This window comes from Rattus rattus, chromosome 13 (genome assembly GCF_011064425.1).
Source record: "Rattus rattus isolate New Zealand chromosome 13, Rrattus_CSIRO_v1, whole genome shotgun sequence".
Lineage (NCBI taxonomy): Eukaryota > Metazoa > Chordata > Mammalia > Rodentia > Muridae > Rattus > Rattus rattus.
In genome coordinates, this window is record NC_046166.1 from 5,746,031 (window position 1) to 5,767,577 (window position 21,547).

The 21,547-nt window shown below is 51.8% G+C and overlaps 2 protein-coding genes across 4 annotated transcripts in view; one reads left to right on the forward strand and one right to left on the reverse strand.

Moving 5' to 3' along the window:
• The first annotated feature begins 2,195 nt into the window (after positions 1-2,195).
• Chdh (choline dehydrogenase) lies at positions 2,196-9,246 on the forward strand. The gene is made up of 7 exons (XM_032919127.1): positions 2,196-2,983; positions 3,873-4,024; positions 4,739-4,868; positions 5,811-5,945; positions 6,251-6,393; positions 6,797-6,899; positions 7,466-9,246. The coding sequence occupies exons 1-7, from the start codon at positions 2,266-2,268 to the stop codon at positions 7,882-7,884; spliced, it is 1,800 nt and encodes a 599-aa protein (XP_032775018.1). The 5' UTR covers positions 2,196-2,265; the 3' UTR covers positions 7,885-9,246.
• Positions 9,247-11,203: 1,957 nt separating this feature from the next.
• Cacna1d (calcium voltage-gated channel subunit alpha1 D) overlaps positions 11,204-21,547 on the reverse strand; it is a 293,823-nt gene continuing 283,479 nt past the window's right edge. For 2 of the 3 annotated variants that reach the window (XM_032919473.1, XM_032919472.1), the window contains 7 exons: positions 20,632-20,996; positions 19,934-19,960; positions 18,818-18,967; positions 17,603-17,766; positions 15,629-15,750; positions 13,664-13,984; positions 11,204-13,254 (listed from right to left, as the gene is read on the reverse strand). In XM_032919473.1, the coding sequence (XP_032775364.1) occupies positions 12,961-13,254; positions 13,664-13,984; positions 15,629-15,750; positions 17,603-17,766; positions 18,818-18,967; positions 19,934-19,960; positions 20,632-20,996 (1,443 nt within the window). In that variant the 3' untranslated portion in view covers positions 11,204-12,960. The remainder of the gene's footprint in view (positions 13,255-13,663; positions 13,985-15,628; positions 15,751-17,602; positions 17,767-18,817; positions 18,968-19,933; positions 19,961-20,631; positions 20,997-21,547) is intronic. The other variant, XM_032919474.1, reaches the window with a different exon arrangement.

Here is a 21,547-nt window from a genome sequence, read left to right on the forward strand (position 1 = left end):
GTTTTTGGCTGTCTGGTTTTGGTATTAGTTTGATGCTGGCCTTTTAGAATGGGTAAAGACACATTCTCTCTGTTTCTTCTGACAGAGACTGGAGAGAATCAGCACATGCTCACCCTTATGTGTTTGGGGGAACTTTCCTACCATCCATTGCTCGGGGTTTGCTGCTTTGTTTTGGAATGTTGCTACTTATTAGTTATTTACTATGTATATTGGTTTAGCCTCTTTTCACAGGATGTGCATTTTAGCACATTGTTTCTTTGACAGAACTGATCTATTTGTGTCTAGTTCTCCTGCTTGGACTCCACTTATCCACACTTCAGCTTGATGGTCTAAAAGCTCCCAAGTCCCCTTTCTTTTCTTCTGCCCTTTTTCACTTCTCTCTTCACATTTTCATCCAGGAAAATCTCTTTATCCCTATCTTCAGTGCTACAGTTTTCCTCCTGTTACATTTAAGCAAAACTCCTTTGTGCTTTTTCTTGCATTTTTTGTTTTGTAAATCAAATAGATCATTCCAAATTTCTAATTTCTTAGTGAGGTGTGGGGGTATACAATGCCACAGTATGGACATAGAGGTCACAAGATAACTTTTGGGAGCTGGGGACCTCTCCTTCCATATATTGGAGCAGGGTCCCTTTTGTTTCTGCCATTCATGTCTCTATCTCTCATCTCACTGTAGGAGTGCTGGGATTACAGATGTGTGCCACTGTGCCTGGCTTTTATTTACCTGGGTCCTAGTGACTAAACTCAGGTAACCAGGCTTATGAAGTAAGTGCCTTTGCCCACAGAGCTATGATACTTTCTTGAATGTCTTTTCAATGTGTCCATTTGTCGACTAAATGATTTCTAATAGCTGTGATCTTGACTTAGGAGCCGGGGAGTCTGGTTCTGTTGCATGCTTTCTTTGTAAAGAGTGTGTTTGTGTGTTTCCAAAGTGTTATGGAATACCAACTTGTGTGTAGCAGTCTAATGGTGTCCTCTTATAAGGGTGCAACTATCCTGGCAGGGCCCTTTGAGGAAAATGAGTCAGTCTCTTGGAGAGCTGAGCACTGGGCACAGTTACCCTGTGCCATGTCATAGGACCTGGACCTGGAGCTGGAGGGGGGGGGGCTCTGCAGAATTCTTGTTCCAGAAGACTCTGCCACTTTTGGTCTCATAGGTGCAGGCCTTCCTCTGCTTCCGGGAGGGCCCTGGTTACCTGATACAGGGCTGAGGGAAAACTAGGGGGATTTGTCATGATCTGCATCCGGGCAGGACAAAATCGACAAGACTCTTCAGCCCCTTGCTTTCAGCTCTAGTGTAGATTAGAGGTTGTTGTTGGGGTTGCGGGGTTCAGATGCTGTCGTCCCCAGGAGTTCAGTGGCATACTTAGGCTCTTCTCAATCTTTGCACCAAGCATGTGGGACCCTGGTGAGAGGAGACCCATAAAACGTCAGTGGCATATCTGTACAAGTAACATCGTAAGTACTGAGCAGTACACACATCTATTTGCGTGTAACAACCACTGAAGCAGAGGCTGTGACTTTGAAAGAGACCAAGATGGGGTACACGGGAGGTTTGGAGGGAGGAAAGGGAAAGGTCTCAAAAACAAAAGAAACCAACATTTTTTTAAAGGCCATTGGCTTTACTCTCTTAAAGCTACTGCTTTACAAGGTGACCTTGCAAAGTGGCTGTGACCCTGGGTCCTGGTGCATCCTGGGAGCTCTCAGACTGTGAGCTCCATAGCCTTGGTCCCTCAGCCTCAATGGGTCATCAAAGTTACTTACTTCATCCCTCTCCATCTGGAGAGCTTTTTATTGTTTTTCCTGTGTATTCCTGTAATAAAATGCAGTGTCCCATCTGCAGTAGGAGAAGTAGCCTCTTGTCTGTCAGGCTAGAGCGCCTTCCTCCCATTTAGCAGCCAGATGTCCAGTCTCTAAGTTCCTATGGATATCACAGGGAAGTAGTCCAGGGAACCCCCAAGCCTGTGGGGTGTGTGTGGGGGGGAACCTCCCTCTTCCCCAACCCCCATTCTGGACTAACAGAACCGTAATAAAAATCCCTCCTTCAGGTTCTACCTCTCCAGGGCAGTGGCTATTATGGGCAGTGACTATTTTGTGCAATGTCCTTGCCCAAGCTAGGCAGGTCCTTCGCTATAGCAGCATGACCAACCAGCTCCAGACTGTGTCTGCACATGCCGTGGAGTTGAGAGTCTCAAAGCCGTTTTTTCTGTTCTAGGACGAGAGATTTCCCACTCCTGTCTGTGGATAGAGGAACCCGGCTGGAAGCATGTGGCAGGTCCTTAGAAGCTGGAGCAAAAGATGTCTGAGCCCACGTGGAGCCCTGGCTTGGGCTGCGCAGGGCCAGCCACGCCCCCCTTGCAGCTGCGCGGTTGCTAGCGCCGCCTCTGGGGGCAAGGATGAGTACACCTTCATCGTGGTGGGCGCAGGCTCTGCTGGCTGCGTGCTGGCCAATCGGCTCACTGAGGACCCGAATCATCGGGTGCTGCTACTGGAGGCGGGGCCCAAGGACTTGTTGATGGGGAGCAAGCGGCTTCAGTGGAAGATCCACATGCCGGCTGCCCTTGTGGCCAACCTGTGCGACGACAAATACAACTGGTACTATCACACTGAGGCTCAGCCCGGCCTAGATGGCCGGGTACTGTACTGGCCACGAGGCCGGGTCTGGGGGGGTTCCTCCTCCCTCAATGCCATGGTCTACATCCGAGGTCATGCGGAGGACTATAACCGCTGGCACCGCCAAGGTGCTGAGGGCTGGGACTATGCACACTGCCTGCCCTACTTCCGCAAGGCACAGAAACATGAGCTGGGTGCCAATATGTACCGTGGTGGGGATGGCCCACTGCATGTGTCTCGGGGCAAAACCAACCACCCACTCCACCAGGCCTTCCTGCAGGCAGCACGTCAGGCTGGCTACCCCTTCACTGAAGACATGAATGGCTTCCAACAGGAGGGCTTCGGCTGGATGGACATGACCGTCCACCAAGGTATCAATTGTTTTTTTTTTATATTATTTATTTAATGGACACAAGTACACTGTAGCCCTCTTCAGACACACCAGAAGAGGGCATCAGATCCATTACAGATGGTTGTGAGCCACCATGTCGTTGCTAGGAACTGAAATCAGGACCTCTGGAAGAGCAGTCAGTGCTCTTAACCAATGGGCCATCTCTCCAGCCCCCAAGGCACTGATTTTTAATTTTCCCCCTGCTAATTATAGCCATCCCTCCTGATCCCATCATGGTCAGTAAGTATCAAAATAAGGATTGCGTCAGGTTTGAGGGAGATGCCATATTCCCCATAGGTATCACAGGACACAGAACAACTACTTGGGCATTCACTGTGCCTCTAGGTCACGTGGTACAGCCGAGGTAACTGTAGAATCCCCAGGGGCCTGGCGAACCTGGGTACAAGCAACCAAGCTCTATAGCCACAGATCTAGGAAGCTGAGAGAGGTAGGGATTTCGGTCCTGTGGTCCGAACACAGTGGCCTGACTAGGGGGAGGGGGAGGGAGGGGGAGGGGAGGGGAGGGCTCTGGAAGATCAAGGAACAGCTCTATGTAATGAACGACCCGTGGTACTGTAGAGACTTGCAGGTGAGCAAGTTGAGGCAGAAAGAGACAGCACAAGGCCATCTTGTCCCAGCTATTGCCTCTTTGCAGATGGATGCAAGTAGACACAGAGCAGGTAGTACCAGACCTTGCTCGAAGCTGGATAGAGCAAACCATGGGGCTCTCAATAGCATGGGTTTCGGGGTAATGTATCCAGGTCACAGATACACCTTGAAGGCAGGCCTTGCATTGTCAAGGGCAGGACAATTTGCTTTCCCCAGAGGGGAAGGGCAGCAGGTCACACCTATTTTGCTCCATCCTGCAGGGAAGCGCTGGAGCACAGCCAGTGCCTACTTGCGCCCAGCGCTGAGCCGCCCCAACCTCAGGGCCGAGGTCCAGACACTTGTAAGCAGAGTGCTGTTTGAGGGCACTCGAGCAGTGGGCGTGGAGTACATCAAGGACGGCCAGAGCCACAAGGTGAGTTGACTTCCTGTGGAATGTGTGGGCCCCAGGAAGGGGCAGGCAGCCACCTGGCAATCAGGCTTTTGCTCCTGTCTCCCAGCCACATGCTCTTGCCCCGAGGATGAGTGAACAGCTAGCTAGTAGCAATGGCAGGATTGTCCTTGAGGTCCCATAGACCAGAGGTCTAGAAGACACCCAACTCCTGACACCTGCAGACTCCATGGTCCCTAGTGCCTCCATGAGCCTCTACTTGTCACATCTATCCCATGAGAGTTCCCTAGTACCTTCTACATGGTTTCAGGGCTCTACCAGAAACCATTAGATCAATCCTAGAAGTTTAAAAAACCACAAGTGGAATTGTTCTATGGTGCTTTTCTTCACTCAGCAATATGTCAGAGACCGCCCTCCCCTCCCCCCGCCCTCCCCATTCCCCCCCGCCTCCCCCATCTCCCCTGCCCTCCCCTGCCCAGCCCGCCCTCCCCTGCTCCCCACCCCCGCTCCCCGCCTTCTCCGCCTCCCCTCCTCTGTCCAGCCCCGCCCTCTCCCACCTCCCCTCCCCTGCCCAGCCCTGCCCTCACCCACCCAGTCCCGCCCAGTCCCACCCACCCATGCCCATCCCCCTCCAAAGCCATATTCTCATGGTAATGACCGGACCTGGGTGCCTCTCAAGAGGCAGGAGAACAGCTGGCTTTTCAAGTAGTGTGATCGGTAGACCTCTGCCTCTTCCAGGCTTACGTCAGCAGGGAGGTGATCCTGAGCGGGGGCGCCATCAACTCTCCACAGCTGCTCATGCTCTCTGGTGTTGGGAATGCAGATGACCTCAAGAAACTGGGCATCCCTGTGGTGTGCCATCTGCCCGGTGAGCTCCCTCCCTGACAGCTGCCTGGAAGGTAGCTCTGTAGAACCCAGCATCCTGTTGCTTGAAGTGGGGGTGGGGCACTTCTTGAAGGCATCAGATCCATCCTTCATATAAATCCGAGGGCCTCTGGGTCTCCCTGGACACTCTTATCCCTGGACCCTGGGGTCTTCGTGTTCTTTTCCTCCACCCTCCCTCAGTCAGCCTCTGCACCCTTTAGGAGAGCATCCTGCAGCAGGAGTGGGGCTAAGGTTACCACCAGGACGGGCCTGTGGTGCGAAAGGTCTATCCCCAAGATTTACTAGCCGCTCTAAGCACAAAATGAGGCCAGCTCAGGGCTCCAGAGCCTCTATCCAGGTGAAGATCCAAGCTTCATCTTGGAAACGGTGTGTTGTGTCCCTGAGGGCTTTCCTTATCTCCATACACAAGAGGCCGGCCTTTCATAGGGAGCTGTCCTTGAGAGAGGCCTATGAAAGGGGTCTGGGCACGACTGCCCAGTGTGAGCTTGAGCTTGAGCTTGAATGAGCTTAGGTTGTGTCTGCATAGAATGCTGGTACCGCTTCTTCCTTTAACAGACTGGGGGGGGATGATGGAGCTGACAAGTATCAATTTGGCCAGCACACGCACAGGGACACTCACCAAGCGCAGTACCTGCTGTAATTGTGGGCCCTGTCCTTGGAGGGTGCTGCTGAGGAGGACTGATAGAGGGCACCTGAGTGGTTGCTGTAGAGAGAGACAGAGCATGCAGTTTTAGCAGCATCCGAGAAAGAACCAGACTGGTCTAAGAGAGCACAAGTAGTGTCTCGGGGAAACAACTACTCTAAGGCTGGGGTCAGGGTAGACAGGAACTGGCTTAAAAGACAAATGGACTAGAGAGAAGCTTCCAGAGCCAGGGGTTCACCCGTGTGTCGGCCATTTTCCCTAACGACTCCTTCCCGTGCCCAGGAGTTGGTCAGAACCTGCAGGACCACCTGGAGATCTACGTTCAGCATGCTTGCACACAGCCCATCACCCTCCACTCTGCCCAGAAGCCTCTGCGGAAGGTCTGCATCGGCCTGGAGTGGCTCTGGAGGTTCACAGGTGGGCCTCCCTCCCGGGAGAACTCGGTAGCTGTGGTCTGTGGGCATCATGGTCTTCTTCCTGACGAGCCAAGACAGGCCTCAAGTTGCTAGGAATAAAGTTAGATGACAATGGCCCAAGTCAGTTTTCCCATCTGAAATGCTGGGTGTAGCCGCCCGGGGAGAAGAGGGAAATTATGGACGAACCTGATGCTGAGTCCCAAGCCCAGGAAGAAAGACAGGGGGGAGAAGAGGGACACTGGGAAGAGCTCGGCCACCTGCTGCATGCTGACTGGCTCTTCTACCTTGTCCTCATGTGACCTTCAGGAGATGGAGCCACAGCCCATCTGGAGACCGGAGGGTTCATCCGCAGTCGGCCTGGGGTCCCCCATCCGGACATCCAGTTCCACTTCCTGCCATCACAAGTGATTGACCATGGGCGGAAACCCACCCAGCAGGAGGCCTACCAGGTACGCAGATAGCCATGGTCAGAGACTCTGCCTTCATGCTCCTCAAAAGAATAGATTTTCATGGTGTTCTCTGTCCCACCGTGTAGACCTACGTTTAGTACTCTGCCCATAATGGCTACTGTTTGACTGGAAGAGGAAAGGGAGCCTAAACCTCACTCAGCCCAGGGAGGGAGCCCAGGAGTCAGTCCACAGGATGTGTAGAGGGCAGGATCTGTAACAGTGACAATAGGCAAAACTTCCTCAGCCCCGGGATCATCCAGGACCGTTTCAGGCAAAGGAGTAAAGGCTAGACAGGATGGAGTGCTGAATACCGAGTGCTGAGTCCCCACCCACAGGGAACCTGGGGCTTCTTCTCTGTAGCTAATGGAGATTACTGTAAACCGTTACCTCTGAACCCTTCCAGGTACATGTGGGAACCATGAGGGCCACAAGTGTGGGCTGGCTGAAACTGAGAAGCGCCAACCCTCAGGACCACCCAATGATCAATCCCAACTACCTGTCAACAGGTAACACAGAAGCTACATTGTATCCCCTGGGCCCGCCACAGAGTTAAGGAACGCTAGCAGGGTTCCCGTGTGTCCCTACTCTTTACCTTGGATCCTGCTGCCTTACACTGGGGTTGCCCTCAGTTCTGGGTCACACAAGGTAGCCCGGGCCTCGCTTTGCACGGCAGGACAGAGGTAGCAGTTTCAGACCCATCTGTGGGAGGAACAGCTGCCAGGCCACCCACCTGGTGTCCTTGCCCAAGAGCACGCTGCATTCCCAAGCCTGCCTTTGTATGCCCCACAGAGATTCATGCCTCATGAGCGAGGCTTTACTCCCCACCCCCATGGCACCGGGGCTAAACAGCTACATGGTAGCAGACATAGATTACATATCTTTACCGCTCATTCAGAGATGCCAGACCTCAGACACACACATGGCGCTGTTTGTCTAGGATACTTGGTTGCCAGTAACTGCCTCTGGGCGGGTGACAGGCACTTGCAGCTTGGTTCACCACATCCCCGATCTTTGTCCCCTGGTTTGGCCAGCAGAATAAGAGAAGGAGACCTCATTTATTTCTCCTCCACAGAAACCGATGTCGAGGACTTCCGTCAGTGTGTGAAGCTGACACGGGAAATTTTTGCACAAGAAGCCTTCGCTCCCTTTCGGGGCAAAGAGCTGCAGCCAGGAAGCCATGTCCAGTCAGACAAAGAGATAGATGCCTTTGTGCGGGCAAAAGCAGACAGTGCATACCATCCCTCCTGTACCTGTAAGATGGGCCAGCCCTCTGACCCCACTGCTGTGGTTGATCAGCAAACCAGGGTCATCGGGGTAGAAAACCTCAGAGTCATTGATGCCTCCATCATGCCCAGTGTGGTCAGTGGCAACCTGAACGCTCCCACGATCATGATTGCAGAGAAAGCAGCTGACATTATTAAGGGATGCCCTGTACTCGGGGACGAGAATGTTCCTGTCTACAAGCCCCAGACTCTGGACACCCAGCGTTAAGACAAACAAACACTGCCTGAGGACAACAGAGGAACTCCTGTCAAGCCAAGAGATCCGACCAGTACAGCCCTGCCCCAGATGGTTCTGAAACTGTGTAGAAACTTGGGACCCAGATACCTCTACTCTTGGCTCAGACTTCCATGTTATCTGAGCAAATTCGATCATGGTAGCTTGTGAGGCAAGTCCCTTTCCCCAGTGTCTCTCTGAGGGCCCTCCACAAAAAAGCTAGCACGCACACTGGGGCCTTCCTGCCCTCCTGGGGTGAGCAGTTAGGGATGGTAACTCTTGCCACTGGGTTTTTCTTTTCTCCGCCAGCCATCTCCGGCTCAGAGCTTTGCTTCCATAAGTGGGATGCTTCCTTTCCCTGGTCTCCCACCTGAGGTCACCCTGCAAAGGCAGGGTGGTTGAACTGGACTGGGCTCTCCAAGGAAGCTTTAACTGAAGCGAAGAGCCAGGCAGCAGCTCAGCCAGGGCAGGTTACCTGAGCTCATGTCCCTGACTAGAGGGAAGGGCAGCCAGCTGGAGGGCATCGTATCCCCCTCTTCACTCCTCTCCTGCCCCGATTTAAATCTGAAGTGTGAGGTGCATGGAGGAGGGCTCAGGTGACTGCATAACTCACGCCCACCTCTCTGGTTCTTGTTCTTATGAAACCGTCCAGAGGAGAGGCTTGCAGGGCGTTGTTCAAGAAAAGGCCATTTGGACCTTACTGCCAACGATTTCATTGTTTAACTCTTACCACAAAAGTGCAGGAACGTAGGGCCAGTCCCACCTGCCAGTTCCTACCTCATGCCAGGGACATGAGCCTACAAGGGCATTTCATGGTGGCCCAGGAAGTGGACCAGGCACCAGAGCTACTTCTGCAGAGCTACCGTTTCTTAATCTCTAGACAAGGCAACAGACAGCATGGCACCGAGGCCGACGGGAAACAGCAGAGGACTTTGGAGTGAAAGATAAACCAGCCAGTGTTTGGGTCTTGGGTCAGGGGAGCGGATAGCGGCAGCGTTGACAAGAGCGCCCTGCTCTGGAAGGTTTGATGTGATCGGTAACTTACTTTTGAGCCAAGATGCCTCATCCTGACTGTCCTTACAAGAGAATGAAGACCAAATGCATTTTTAGACCAGTTTTTCTGAAGATGTCCAAAGCCACCATCTGTAGCGGGGAAGAAAAAGATCATTGTGTAGAAATCACATTGCTGAGGGAAGAGTGGAGGGGAATAGCAGGATTTTAGGCTCTCCTTTCCCAGGATTGACTGGTATGCACTGCATCCTGGACATTTGAGTCCAGATAGCTGCACCTGAGAAAGACCCTCTGAAGGGTTTAAAAAAAAAAAAAAAGTACAAACCATCACTTTTACTTTGAAAACCGGGCTTGTTTTGTTTCATCTTACCTGCTCCTTGTCTCCCCTCCCCTCCCTTTTTTTCCTGTTCCAAAAGAAAATCAAGAAAATCCTAGGTGTTAAGACAACAGTCATCCATAGCATCTTTAGCAGCATGGGTGCCACCCCTGGGAGGGCCATACGCTTCTCTCATACCTTAACACGATTTACCCACATAACGAAACAAGTTTCTGGAGACAAGAAGTGACTGTTAGACGCCCAGAACTCACAGATGGCGTCAGGACAGAACCTGTGGTTTGGAGGGATCCTCACTGAAGCCCCGATGGTTGTTCTTGTTTCCAGCCCAAACAGAACAGACGGAAGAGCCCTGCCTGCAGTGCTGGATCAAATTCCGGGGCTGTCCGGAAGCCCCAGTGCCACAAGGGAGCCAGAGTGGTAGAAGGGTGCAGTCCGGCTCCCGTTATAAAGTGGGTCTCACACAAGCAGTTAGACCGAGTCTCATGGGGAACTGGACAGGCTTAGTTAAGTCGCTTCCTGGCAAAGAGCCTGCAATACCCAAAAACATGGGAGGCCACACATCGCCAAAACGGGTACACACACACCTAGCAAGCATGTGGCCCAGGGTTGACCTGAAGCATCAAAAAGAAAGAGCTGCACTTGTGCCCAGAACTGCGGGGAGCCCTGCTGTTTTGATGGAACTGAGGCCCATCTACTGTTAGCCAAGCGTGCTCCTGACAGGGTCACAGACAGATCATGGATGGAGACAGGAACAATGACCGGAAGCAGTCCCAGAAGCAGAAGGTGGGAGCGCTGTAAAATGAGCTCTGCCTCCAGTACCAGCTGCAGGGTAATTTCCATAAATTCAAATAGGTTCTTCTCACCCCGCACACTACATCCCTCAGGCCCCAAGATTTTTCATATTTCCACTGATAAAATGCCACAATATCAAATCTAATGCAAAGTGGGTTTTTTGTTTGTTTGGTTGGTTTCTTTTCTTTTTTTTTTTAATCTTCAAAATTAGGAGAGAAAAGCTTGGACCTACCCTAGGCCTAAGCTGGTGACCCGCATAGCCCCTGCTGGCAGGGCCTTTGTATAATCTTCCGCCAACCCTCCTCATCCTTGTTCTAAGCCTCTCCCTAGTTCTCCACTGCCCTCCCAGAAAGCAGCACTGGACCGGGTTTCTGTGAGGGTTGCATCCATGCTTTGGTGGTGTTTGTACAAGTAAACTAACACTCCATCCCTGAAATAATGGCAGAGATGAAGATCTTAGACGGTTAAAAGCACACGGCATAAAATAAAGCTGGTCTGGCTTGAGAGCTGGGCCCCTGTAGAGTGGCACCAATGCTACGCTCTCTTCAAGTGGCTAGGGCTACACCCTCGAAGAGCACCCACCCCTCTAGACCTGTGGAGTGGGAGTCCACACACCTAACGGACATTCCAAGCGAGGTCCTTACTGAGGGTTAGCAGATCATCGTGACGTCCACACTTCCTAACGTCGTTAAATGTGAGCCTAAACGAAAAGCAACAATCCAAAGAACTCAGAATCAGGGGGTCGAGGTGGGGTAGGAGTCTTTAAAAACTTCCTTAAAGGGGTGCGGGGAAAGAACCATGCTCTACAACTTCGAATTTTTCTTACAAAGAGAAATTTAATATTAGATGAGAGGTTGAACCAGGCTTAAGCAGACATACTGGGAAGTGGGACGGCTGACTTGGGGAAAGATCACCCATTGCAGAACACACAGCGAGTGTGATCTGCCGATGTTACGTTGCACGGTCAGACAGACAGACACCCAGCAAGACAGAGTCCAAGGTAAATGCTGATGATGGTTTAGCCCTTTAGGAGAACAGCACTCTCTGCAGCTGGTGTGAAGTTACTATCGGCCTCGGAGGAGACCCATGGCAGAAGAAGCTGCCTGGAGCTCTCACGGCAGAGCCAGCTGTGCGAGGAGAGCTCCCCATACAATGAAATTATTACACAGTTTATTCTGAAGAATGTTTCGCATTTTAATAAAAAAAAAAGGCTTTATGTCAGGAAATAGTCATTTACAAACCTTGAAGTGTTTTGCCTGCATCTGGAGTTAAGAATGTCTTCCGAAGAGGTTTGCGAGGTCTTTATAATAACATTTATTTACAAAAAAAAAAAAAAATTGTCTCCACAGGTTGTCTGTGTACTAGTTAAAAATTTTGAACCCAAATTGCTACCTGTAGTTTTGATTGCAGAGAATCCTTAGCAGAGTGATGGGATGTGATCACGTGACGCTGACAGAAACCTTGACGGTTGTAATGATTCCAAACCTAACTGTCCCCAGGCGTGCACAGTGCTTGCGTTCCCATGAAAACTTCAGTCCCCGATCCGCTGTGGGTGACAGCGCTCAAAGAACCCTGCACAGCAGCTGTGACTCCACAGTTCCCACAGTGCTACCCTCTGCCCCCATACAGTACACCTCGTAGTTCTTAAGCCTCCTCGGGGATGTGAGCAGATGTGGGCCGTTCACTTGTGGGGTTCTGCAACACAGACCCAAAAGCATCCTGCATGGGCAGCTGAGGAAGTCAGACCCAATGGATGCCACTGGGCTGAGTAGCCGGCTGGACCCGCTATACAGCTAACTGACCAGAGGATTATTAAAACTGAGCCAAAGACAGCGGCAACCCGTGTGGATGAGAGGTGCAATATAAAATCATAGAACCCAAAGAAAAGACTCCAAATAGTCGACTGGGTATCTTATGTAAAGATAGGTTTATAGTAACTCAAAATACTTTAGAAAAAGTTCTGAAGTGTCAAGTTCTTATGAACTCAAAAGTTTATCCCCAAAAGATTCTTTTTACTGAATATGTGAGAATTGCCTCTAATTCTCCTAGTTCTGTTTAGCCCGAGTAAAAATACTAATAATTTCTAGGTTTTGGTGGGAAACTACGATTGTTAGGACCCGTGGGATATTGCTGCAGTTCAAATACGGTACGATAATTACAAAATATAGACCATCTCTTTACAAATACAAATCGTATATTACAAGTCATGTACAGTAAATCTATAATTTTTAAACAAACTAATGTATCTAAGTTTTACCTGGTTTGCAAGTGCGCTACTCTTCCAGTTTACAATTGCCCTTAATGTGACAGAACTGACCGTCTGAGTGATGTTCTCTTTATGTAAACTGGCATCGCTTAACAAAACGGTCCGGTCCCACTCCCCTCATCGCGACCACTAGCGGCTGGGTTCTGGTGTGCACCACTCAGAACAGCTGCACAGAAACCAGGAACCAGTGCGCTGGGGGAGGGGGGCTCGGACACGGATATGCCGGGCCCAGTGAGCGTCTGATATGCTAGACCGATGGTTGAGGTAACGACACAGGCATGGTGACTGTCATCACCTTTGACCTCTCTCATGTCTGCAGGCAAAGGGGCGTGGGCATGAGCCCTGGGTGGGAGACATTGGACTCCTGGGCAGTCCTGGTCTCTGTGCAGGCCAGGCTGCTGTTCTCGCCCATCCTCTCGGTGGGGCCAGACATACTGTCTTCTGAGGCTGGGCCCGAGCATGTGGCATACGTAGCACATGCCTGGCTGCTCAGAACCTGCTCCTACCAGGTTTATGGCTTCCTTGAGGCGTGAAATCACTCGTACAAAAGTCTAATTGAGCATTTTCCTCCCAACTAGTGCCTAAACTTTCCTAATTATGAGGCACTTTATCCCTGGCCCTCCTGTGCCCATCCCAGGCTGGAGCCAAGCCTGCTCTCGCTGGGCTACAAGGTGGTGATGCAAATCATTTCATCTGCCAGGTCCTCTTCCTCTCGCCCAGGGTCTGGCTCCTCGTCACTGTAGCCAGGACCAAAGTCCTGGAGCTCATAGTCCTGGCGGTGTGAGATGGGGCCCATGTCCCCGTTGGCTCGAGGACACACGCTCCCATTGAGCAGGGTGCTGGCCGCGCTCTCCATCTCATCTATGGTTAGGTCACAGGCATCGGCGATCTCATGTTTTGTCGCAGAGACAAATTTTGGGTCCCTTGCGTAGCGTCCCAAGCCTTCGGATATCAGGACCTGGACAGTGAGAGATCCATGGCATGAGGGAAGGTCTCCTTCAGCTCTCACTGTTCCCATGCTCTGGGGACCCCACCAGCTATGTCTGCTAAACTTTATACACAGCGCTGGCTGTTAAAGGACCTCAGCTCTGTTGGCGTCAAAGGCTGAGAAGCTGCACGCGGCTGAGCAGGAGTGAGAACACTGGGGATGTAGCACAGAGTGACACTGCGTGACAGGACTCCCTTGGTGGGACTTGGCCATGCCAGCTGGTTTTCATTCAGGTCTTAAATGGCACTGAGGGGCCACCCTCAGGTTGTGTGGCTGCAGAACCCACCTTGACGCCACTGCTTTCTCCCCATGTGACCACGGTTCCCGTTTCTGCTGCTGCCTAAGATTTGCCCAGAGGTCAAAGGCCACCCATACTCACTGCCTCCACCAGGCTGTCTGCACTCCTCTGCTTGTCGCTGTTTTTGTTCCGGAAGCTGCTGGGGACGGTCAGGCTGGCCGGCGTGAAAGTCCTATAGGAGATGTCGGGTTCATCTGTATACCAGGAACTGCGGTGTAGCGACGGCAGGCTGCCATTGACCTGGTCCATAGACTCTGAGCGATCCACCTGGATCAAAGGGGTGTAGCATGGGGTCCAGTCTCGGTATGGAGGGGTTGCTGGAGGGGTGGCCCATGACCGGGTAGAGTGGCTCGGCGAGTACTTCTGGGCTTTACTGGAATCTAGGCCTGCAACGGCCATGATCTGAGAAGGGAAGCAGAGAGGTCTGAGCTTTGGCCCTAGTCTGGTGTATGGCTGCTGTGCAGGGATGTCTCTCAAAGACTGGGGAAAGATGCATGTGTAGCAGAGATAGCTTAGTGAGCTCGCCAGGGAAGCAGGGCCTCCTAAAAGACTGTGTTTCCTTTTCCTCAAAGCCGTAAGGCATTCTCCACGACTGAGCTGTCAGTTACTAACTTACAGGCTACCTCAGGATGAGGAGGAACTGGGAAGATGGATAAGCTGTGGTGTGTAAACATACTACCCAGGTCTCTCCGAGCTTCAGTACTGAAACACACTTCAGGGATAACCATGGCCTCTGGCTCATGCAGGACAACCACCATTTCTCTCTCCTCTAGTGCCTCCTCATCCTGCAATGAGCGTTCTGCTTGCTGGGCCCAGCCACGATTCTCACATGTCCTTCATGGGAGAGCCATCTTGGGATGACTGCTAATGTATCCCGTTTGCGCTGACACTAGTTGTAGCCAAGGAATCTGTAACTCCAGTTCTGGGGATCTGATGCCTTCTAGATCCCAAGAGCAGCAGGCATGCACGTAGTGAACAGACACCTATGCAGGCATGTAAGATAAAATAACTCCAAAACATGTTTCTAAAGTGTGGGCAGAGGTGGCTAGAAAATCTGCAATGGCCACCGAGTACTTAAGGATTCAGCCCTTGGGGTCAGAATGCAGAGAGATCTGTATCTGCTGGCTGGCTGGCTGGCTGGCTGGCTGGCTGGGCACAGGTTTCTAGCATCTCCCTTGATTAATCACCCCACACAGCATTTCTGATAAGAGAGTTCAAGAAACATCATGGACATAAGTGCGGTGGTTTGAATACGCTTGGCCCAGAGAGTGGCAGAAGTAGGAGGCATGGCCTGTTGGAGGAGGTGTGTCACTGTGGGCGTGGGCTTTGACAATCCTATGCTCAGGCTCAGCTCGATGTGGAACCAGAGCCTCCTCCTGGCTGCCTTTGGATCAAGATGTAGAGCTCCTGGCTCTTCCTACAGCACCGTGCCTGCCTGCCTGCATGCTGCCATGCTTCCTGTCGCGGTGACACTGGACGGAAGCTCTGTACTCTAAGCCAGCCTCAGTGAAATGTTTTACTTTGTAAGAGTAAAGTCACAGCCATGGTGTCTCTTCACAGCGATGAAACCCTAAGACAATATGTGTGTGTCCATTCACGCCTACACATACATATGTAGCGCATGTCTATATCCATCCGCAAGCCCCTGGTGAACAGGCTAGTGGCCCCCTTAATCCGTAGAGAAGCTCACCCACTCTTAGGGACAGAGGACTCATGCACAAGAAGCTGCGAGAGTGCCTTAATGGAGGAATCAGCTGTCCAAAGGAATGACTGGTGGCAGCCGCCATTACTGGGACTCCTACTGGGCTGCACTGCCTTAATTCAGACTGTACCAGTGTTCTCTGACAGGAAGCACGGGATCCAAGAATGCCAAGCCAACCCTTTGCTGCATGTGCAACTCCAGCAGAATGGAGCCCTGAGGGAACCTAGCAAGGAAGGCTGCTCTAAGGATTGGAAGGGGCAGGCTCTTTGCTTCCCCCATGTGTATCCTAGGGGGAGATTCATCCCAGGTGAGGCCCTGGCAAGGGTGAGACCGGAGTGGCTCACCTGCTGCTGCATCAGGTGCAGGGGCAGGGCAGCGCGGTGAGGCAGGGCAGGCGACGGAAGGACGTCATCTTGGCTGCTTTGCCTGCGTAGACACTCGAAGTTGAAGGAGGACCTCCGATGGGCTGAGAAGGGAGAGAGAGCACATGATGAATGGTGACATAAGTTCTGTCTGGACAATGTCTCTCCTGAGTCAGGACCACTTCCCGAGGCAAGGAGCCCAGGAAGAAGCAGGCCACGTGTTTCATCCAGGAGAAATGATTAAATCATCCCCCGACTAGGGATGGGAAGACTGCAGAGAGCAACCCAACAGTGGAATGTTTCAATAAGGGAGCAACGAGCCACTCCAAATGTTTGCTCTCAGACAGCCTGTCAGTACTGAGTGACAAGCCCTGAGATGTCTTGCAGAGATCCATTCTAGAATCTTAGACAAGCCTTGCTATCCTATCTCTACCCTACAAACACTGAGGTGCCTGTATTTAAGCCTCTGTTTTTAAAATGAGAGATTCTCTCTACCAGCTTAACCAGGGAAGATAGCCAAATTCTTTGCTTAGAAAACTCCCCACCTTCCCTAGCCTAGATGGGAGTACATCTAGGTTCCTGCTGTCTGCGGACAGCAGTTGCACAAAGAGGCTCACTGATGGGCCACAGCTTTTGGATTTACAGTCTATCAGGCTTAGAGCTCTGGGTTCTTTGACCAAGCCAGTCGGGGTTCTAGAAGCTTCCAACCTGTCTTGGACCCCAGGGAGCCCCACCCCACCCCCATCTGTGCTGTATTACTCCAAAGGTTCTTTCTGTGCTGCTGGGCTTTCTTAGCACAACCAAAGTCTGCCAGCCCTCCGTTCATGCATAGGAGTTCCTCAGGGACTGGACCCAAGAGGCCTCCCAGACACCTTAGACTCCACAAAAACCTTTGCAAACAGGTATACAATGAAGAGCAGGCCAAGCCCTGGTCATTGGCTGGCCGGCAGTGACCAGGGGAGAGGAAACAGTTGGTACTGTAGAATCCTGGGGCCTCCCGGGTGAACAGTACTGCTTATAAAGAAAGCCAATGCTTGCCTACTAACCAGTGCGATCACAAAACACAGCCCTCTCAGTCGCCATAACCTCTAGACCCCAAGACCTGACCAGGCCAGCAGTTCAGAACTGGAAGACAAAAAACCCCTCCCACCCATTCAGGATCTATGGCTAAAATAAGCCCAGGGTCCCCTCATCCAGTGAGCTTTGCGCTGCAGTCTCTGTAAGACATAGCTGCCCTTACCTGCCCCCGCGGTCTAAGAATACAGGCCAATCTAGCCATGTGTCCCCTCCCCCAGGTCTGCAAACTGGACAGTTCTGGAAACAGGGCACTCAAGTGTCCCCTTGGCTGTGCGGGTGTGGGATAAGTAAAGACACAGACCTGGAAAGGGGGTGGCAGGAACCAAAGGGCGAAGACCCCTGCCGGGCCTTGCTTATACCTGCTTCATTTGGTATCTGTGGCTGAAGGAGAGGCTTCACTTAGCAGCATGTGTTTGGGGTTAATTAAATATTAAGCTCTCAATGGATTAGACCACCACCCTAGCAGGCTGTGGCCGCTGGGGCGGGCATGTTGTTTCCTGTTGGGCTCAGGAGCTCGTTCCTAGGTTTCGGCTACTCTTAGTCACTAAACAGAATCCTCGGTTAAATAAACTTCATTCTTCAGAAACACAAGAAATGGATACTCTTAACCATTGTCAAACATCCACACTTGGCAGAGTTCAAATGCCCTTCTAGGGGTTGGCTGGCAGAGACTTGGGGATAACCGCAGTTATAAGAGAAAAGAGAGCCCCCATTTTCCTTTGGGTCAGGAAAGCACTGTCTCCCAGGGTACTGGCTGGCTGTAAGGGTTAACCGCACTTCGCTGGTAACACACATCCATAAATATCCCAGGGCCAGGATGGGGGAACAGGCATGGTGCCCTCTGGGAGGCTTCACCCTAAACAAGAAAGCTGGCCTCACATGGTGGGGTAGGAGGTAGAAGGCGTCTCCTTGGAGATCTCCGTGAGTCATAGCCAATGGGAGAGTCGTCGTCTTCTAAGAAACCTTGGGGGTGATGGTAGCCTCGGGGCCTCTCAAAGTCCATGGAGCTGCCTGGGTACCTGTTGTAATAGCTGTAGTTTTGCCTGGCATTTGGTGAGAGAAAACAGGGAAAGGTACATATGAGGTTCTGTGCCACAAGCCTTGACCTAACTCCTACAAGCCCTGTCCTAACCCAAGTGGTAGAAGAGAAGCTTCCAGGTGGAAAGCAAGGACCATCTCAGGAAATTGGGGCTGGAGGCTGTGTCTCGAGTGCCAGATATGGCCTTGGCATGGCACCATTTCAACCCGGGGGCCCCAGCCTGCTGAGAAGTGAGCCATAGGTCAGGGAGGGTGGTGGTAGGAGATTCTGTCCTCCTGTACTGGCTGCAACGTGTCTTTTTAAAAAAGAAAAAAAGAGAAGACTTATTTTATAGATGTTTTACAAGCATGTATGTGCGCTTTGTGAATACAGTGCCCATTGAGACCAGTAGAGGGCATTAGATCCTCCTGGAACTGGAGTAAGTGATCGTTGTTAACTGCCCAGTGATACATGGCAGCCTAGGTCCTCTGTAAAATGCCTATTTTAGCCAGCAGCATCCTTTCTACAGGACAGAAGTTGGAAGAGGCACCCTCTGCTTGAGAGAAGCTGCTTTTGCCTCTTGTCCCCCATCCTCAGGAGAGACCCTTTCATTGTCACAGGAAGCAGGGGTCACTGAGACACAGCCAGGGTGCTCTGCAGACACAGCCAAGGCTGGTGTTCCTAAGTTAATATGAACTCATCTCTCAGTCCAGGTGTAGTGGTGTACACCTTTAAACCCAGCACTTGGGAGGTAGAGGCAGGCAGATCTCTGAGTTCTAGGACAGCGTGGTCCACAGAGCAAGTTCCAGGAGAGCCAGTGCTAAGTAGAGAGGCCCTGCCTTGACATACCCACCCCCTAAAACAATCTAATATCTGAGACGGCAGGTTCTGACAGCAGTAGAACCTGTTCCCAGGCCAAAACCCTCCCGGGGGTCCCAGGGGCCCCTGGTGAGATAAGGCTTGAATTCTAGCTTCAATGTACCAGAGGGATCCTGAATGTGGCTATCTGAGCCCTGAGAGGGAACAGAGTGGACGAGGACTGGTTTTCTGAACCCCACGCAGACTGAGCCCCTCACCTGCTCCAGGTGGGAGAACTGTCATCCTCACAGCACTCCTCACTACTGAAATATTCCTGCTCCCCGAAGCAGCGGGGGTCTCGGAAGTAGCTGTGTATCTCAGGGTCTTCACGGCAAATGGTTGGAAGCTGCTCGTCTCCTGACTCAGACCTGCGGTTGGGAAAGAGATCTGAGAGATCCTTCAGCCACGCCTCCTCTGTCAGGTACCAGCCTGCATCCTCTGTCAGAGTGTCTGCTTTTACCTACACATCCCTGCCTCATGGCCACAAGACTACTCAGGCCCTGGCCAAAGTGCCCTCAGAGACCTCCACTCTGTCAGGAGTCCCAAGAAAAGCCGCTAGGTTCCCAGACACCTTCTGCTCCCACTCCCCTGCCCCAGCTCCAGCCAATGTGACTTCAGAACCTGGGACAGAGATCTGGGCCCTGCCCACTGCACCCTGTCAAATTGAGGTTGCTGAAGTTCTGGCTTTTGTGCCAACAGAGAGGTGTTCCAGGAAAACGTCTCCTGCGGTTTTCACAGGCTGCCTGCCCCAGGTCAGAACACTATTCCCATGAAATACCCTGACTTCTCCCAGCCTCAAGCCACAGGAGCCCCAGTGGGCTCAGGGACATCAACCTAGAGCAGTGCATTCACTCACTCCTTGGGCCAAGAACCTCCTGATTTTACTAGAAGCAATGAGCTTGAAGCCCTTTCCTCTCTTGTGCCCAGCAAAATGACCATTCCACCCATAAGTAAGTCCAGTTAACATATGTACATGAGAGCATCTCAATACACACACACACACACACACACACACACACACACACACACACACACACGGAAGTTAACCAGAGGCATCTGGTGCCTGGTTTTTAGGATGTCTGGTTTTGCTTCTCCTAAGCCCACATGAGCATCTGGAACCCTAAAGCCGCTAGACCTCCCCAGCTCTACAGGGGCAGGGAAGTGGGGAGACTGACGGGCACCAGTCCCTTTGTGAGAAGTAAGTGAGAACTGCCCGTTCATGGATGCAAAGCTCTAGCATTTTGAGAACATTAGATACTCGGCACTGAGCAAATGCAGTGGTTGTAAAAGGACGGCACAGTTTTAAAACAAAGACAGAAGCAGCAAGCACCTACCTAATGTAAGTTTCATAATAGCGGGTTCTATCCAGGAAAAGCATACCATGGGAGGGAGGGAGGAGAAGAGAAGAGTTAAACATTTCCAAAAGCATTAGATGACAGATATCAGCCTGTCTTCTGGAGTGGGGCTGGGCGAACGACAGTTTGCTGGCCAGCTCTGGCCCACTGTCTGTGGTCGTGTGGCCCGTGATCGAGGGAGAGACCTTTACACTTATAAAAGGCAGAAAACAAAGTAAAAAGAAGAGAACCCTTTTGCCCTTTCCAATCCTACGAAGTCCAAATGTCGGTGTCTACACACACACAGCTCTATGGAAACACCACACCACTTCGTTTAAGATCGTTCCCTGGCTGTGTTCACCCCGCTATGAAAAGTTGGGTAGTTTTGCAAGAAAGAATGAATGGTCCCCTTTTCATTCAATACTGGCCCTTTACAGAAGAAAGCCACTACCCCTCACCCCAAAGCATGGTGTCATAGCCGAGGAAGGTGAATTCCGTGACTGCGGTTGTTTTAAGAGGACACCCCATGCCGCAGGCGGATAGTGGAAGGGCCCTCCCATGGGCAGTATAAAGAGAGGCCAAGAGGCAAGTGGCGCTCAGGTTCAGGGAGTTACCATGTGCCAGAGCCCAGGGCAGAAGACTTGCCCTGCAGAACGGGCACGACAAGGGCAGACCCTGCATCATCTTCTCAAGGTTACCTTTTAATACTGGACCTTCTTTGAAGCTCTCGGTCGTGCTTGTAGGAGTAATGGCCGTTTTCAGACACATGCTCAAGGTTCCCAATGCTGGGCCGCTTTCCGTGGGCAGCTTTGGACATATTGGCGTTATTGAGATTGGCATTTGTGGAGGTGGGAACTTGCTTCCCTATGGAATTATGGTTATGATGGTTATGACACACCGAATTTCCTGCTGGAGGAAACAGCGGTTTCTCAGTATCACTTGCAGGTGGAATTGAAGGCCTTTGGACATGCAGGGGACGGTGGGTGGTATTGGTCTGCTGAAGGGACTCTCTCCTATCACTATTAACATGATTGACATGGTTTCCAAGCAGGGCACCATTTCTCTGCAAAATAATGGGAGACAACACCAGGTAATTTAACAAGTAGTTGATGCAGGCTAGCTACGTTAGGTCATTCTTTTTCTCTACACGAAACACAAACTCCTAGGCAAGCTCCAGAGGATCCCTGGGTAACAACCTGAGCACCTCTTTCGGTGGTCAGGTGACCGTACTCGTGTGGCAGTGGGCCCACCTGAAATGAGGAAGGTTACCAAGCCCTGAGCTGGGGAGCTCTCTGCTGCCCCTTGGGTATGTTCTTCCGGTCGCTCCAGGATGAGGTGACTTAAGCCCAGCTGGCTTGGTGGGTAGCCCCAAGGTGGGGTACTTGACATTTTCTCTGAGCTGGGAGGTTGAGGGCTGGCCGGCTGGCAGATCAGGGAAACTGGCTGGAGCAGAAGGAAGGCAGCATGCACAGCTGCTAGAAAGACCCAGAATGTTCCTGGACCCTGGTCAGTTGGCTGTGGCCAAGCTGAGAAGCAGAAAACTGGGGCTAGGGAAAGCTCAGGAAAGGGGCTGGTCCGGCCCACAAGAGGTGCTGGTGAATGGAGAGGTCCCGG

Bases quoted from the DNA above. Each gene is read 5' to 3' on its own strand.
- Chdh (XM_032919127.1), top strand. From the start codon at position 2,266: ATGTGGCAGGTCCTTAGAAGCTGGAGCAAAAGATGTCTGAGCCCACGT. The intron at 4,025-4,738 runs GTGAGTTGACTT...TGCCTCTTCCAG, and splicing joins AGGACGGCCAGAGCCACAAG to GCTTACGTCAGCAGGGAGGT. The intron at 6,900-7,465 runs GTAACACAGAAG...TCTCCTCCACAG, and splicing joins TCCCAACTACCTGTCAACAG to AAACCGATGTCGAGGACTTC.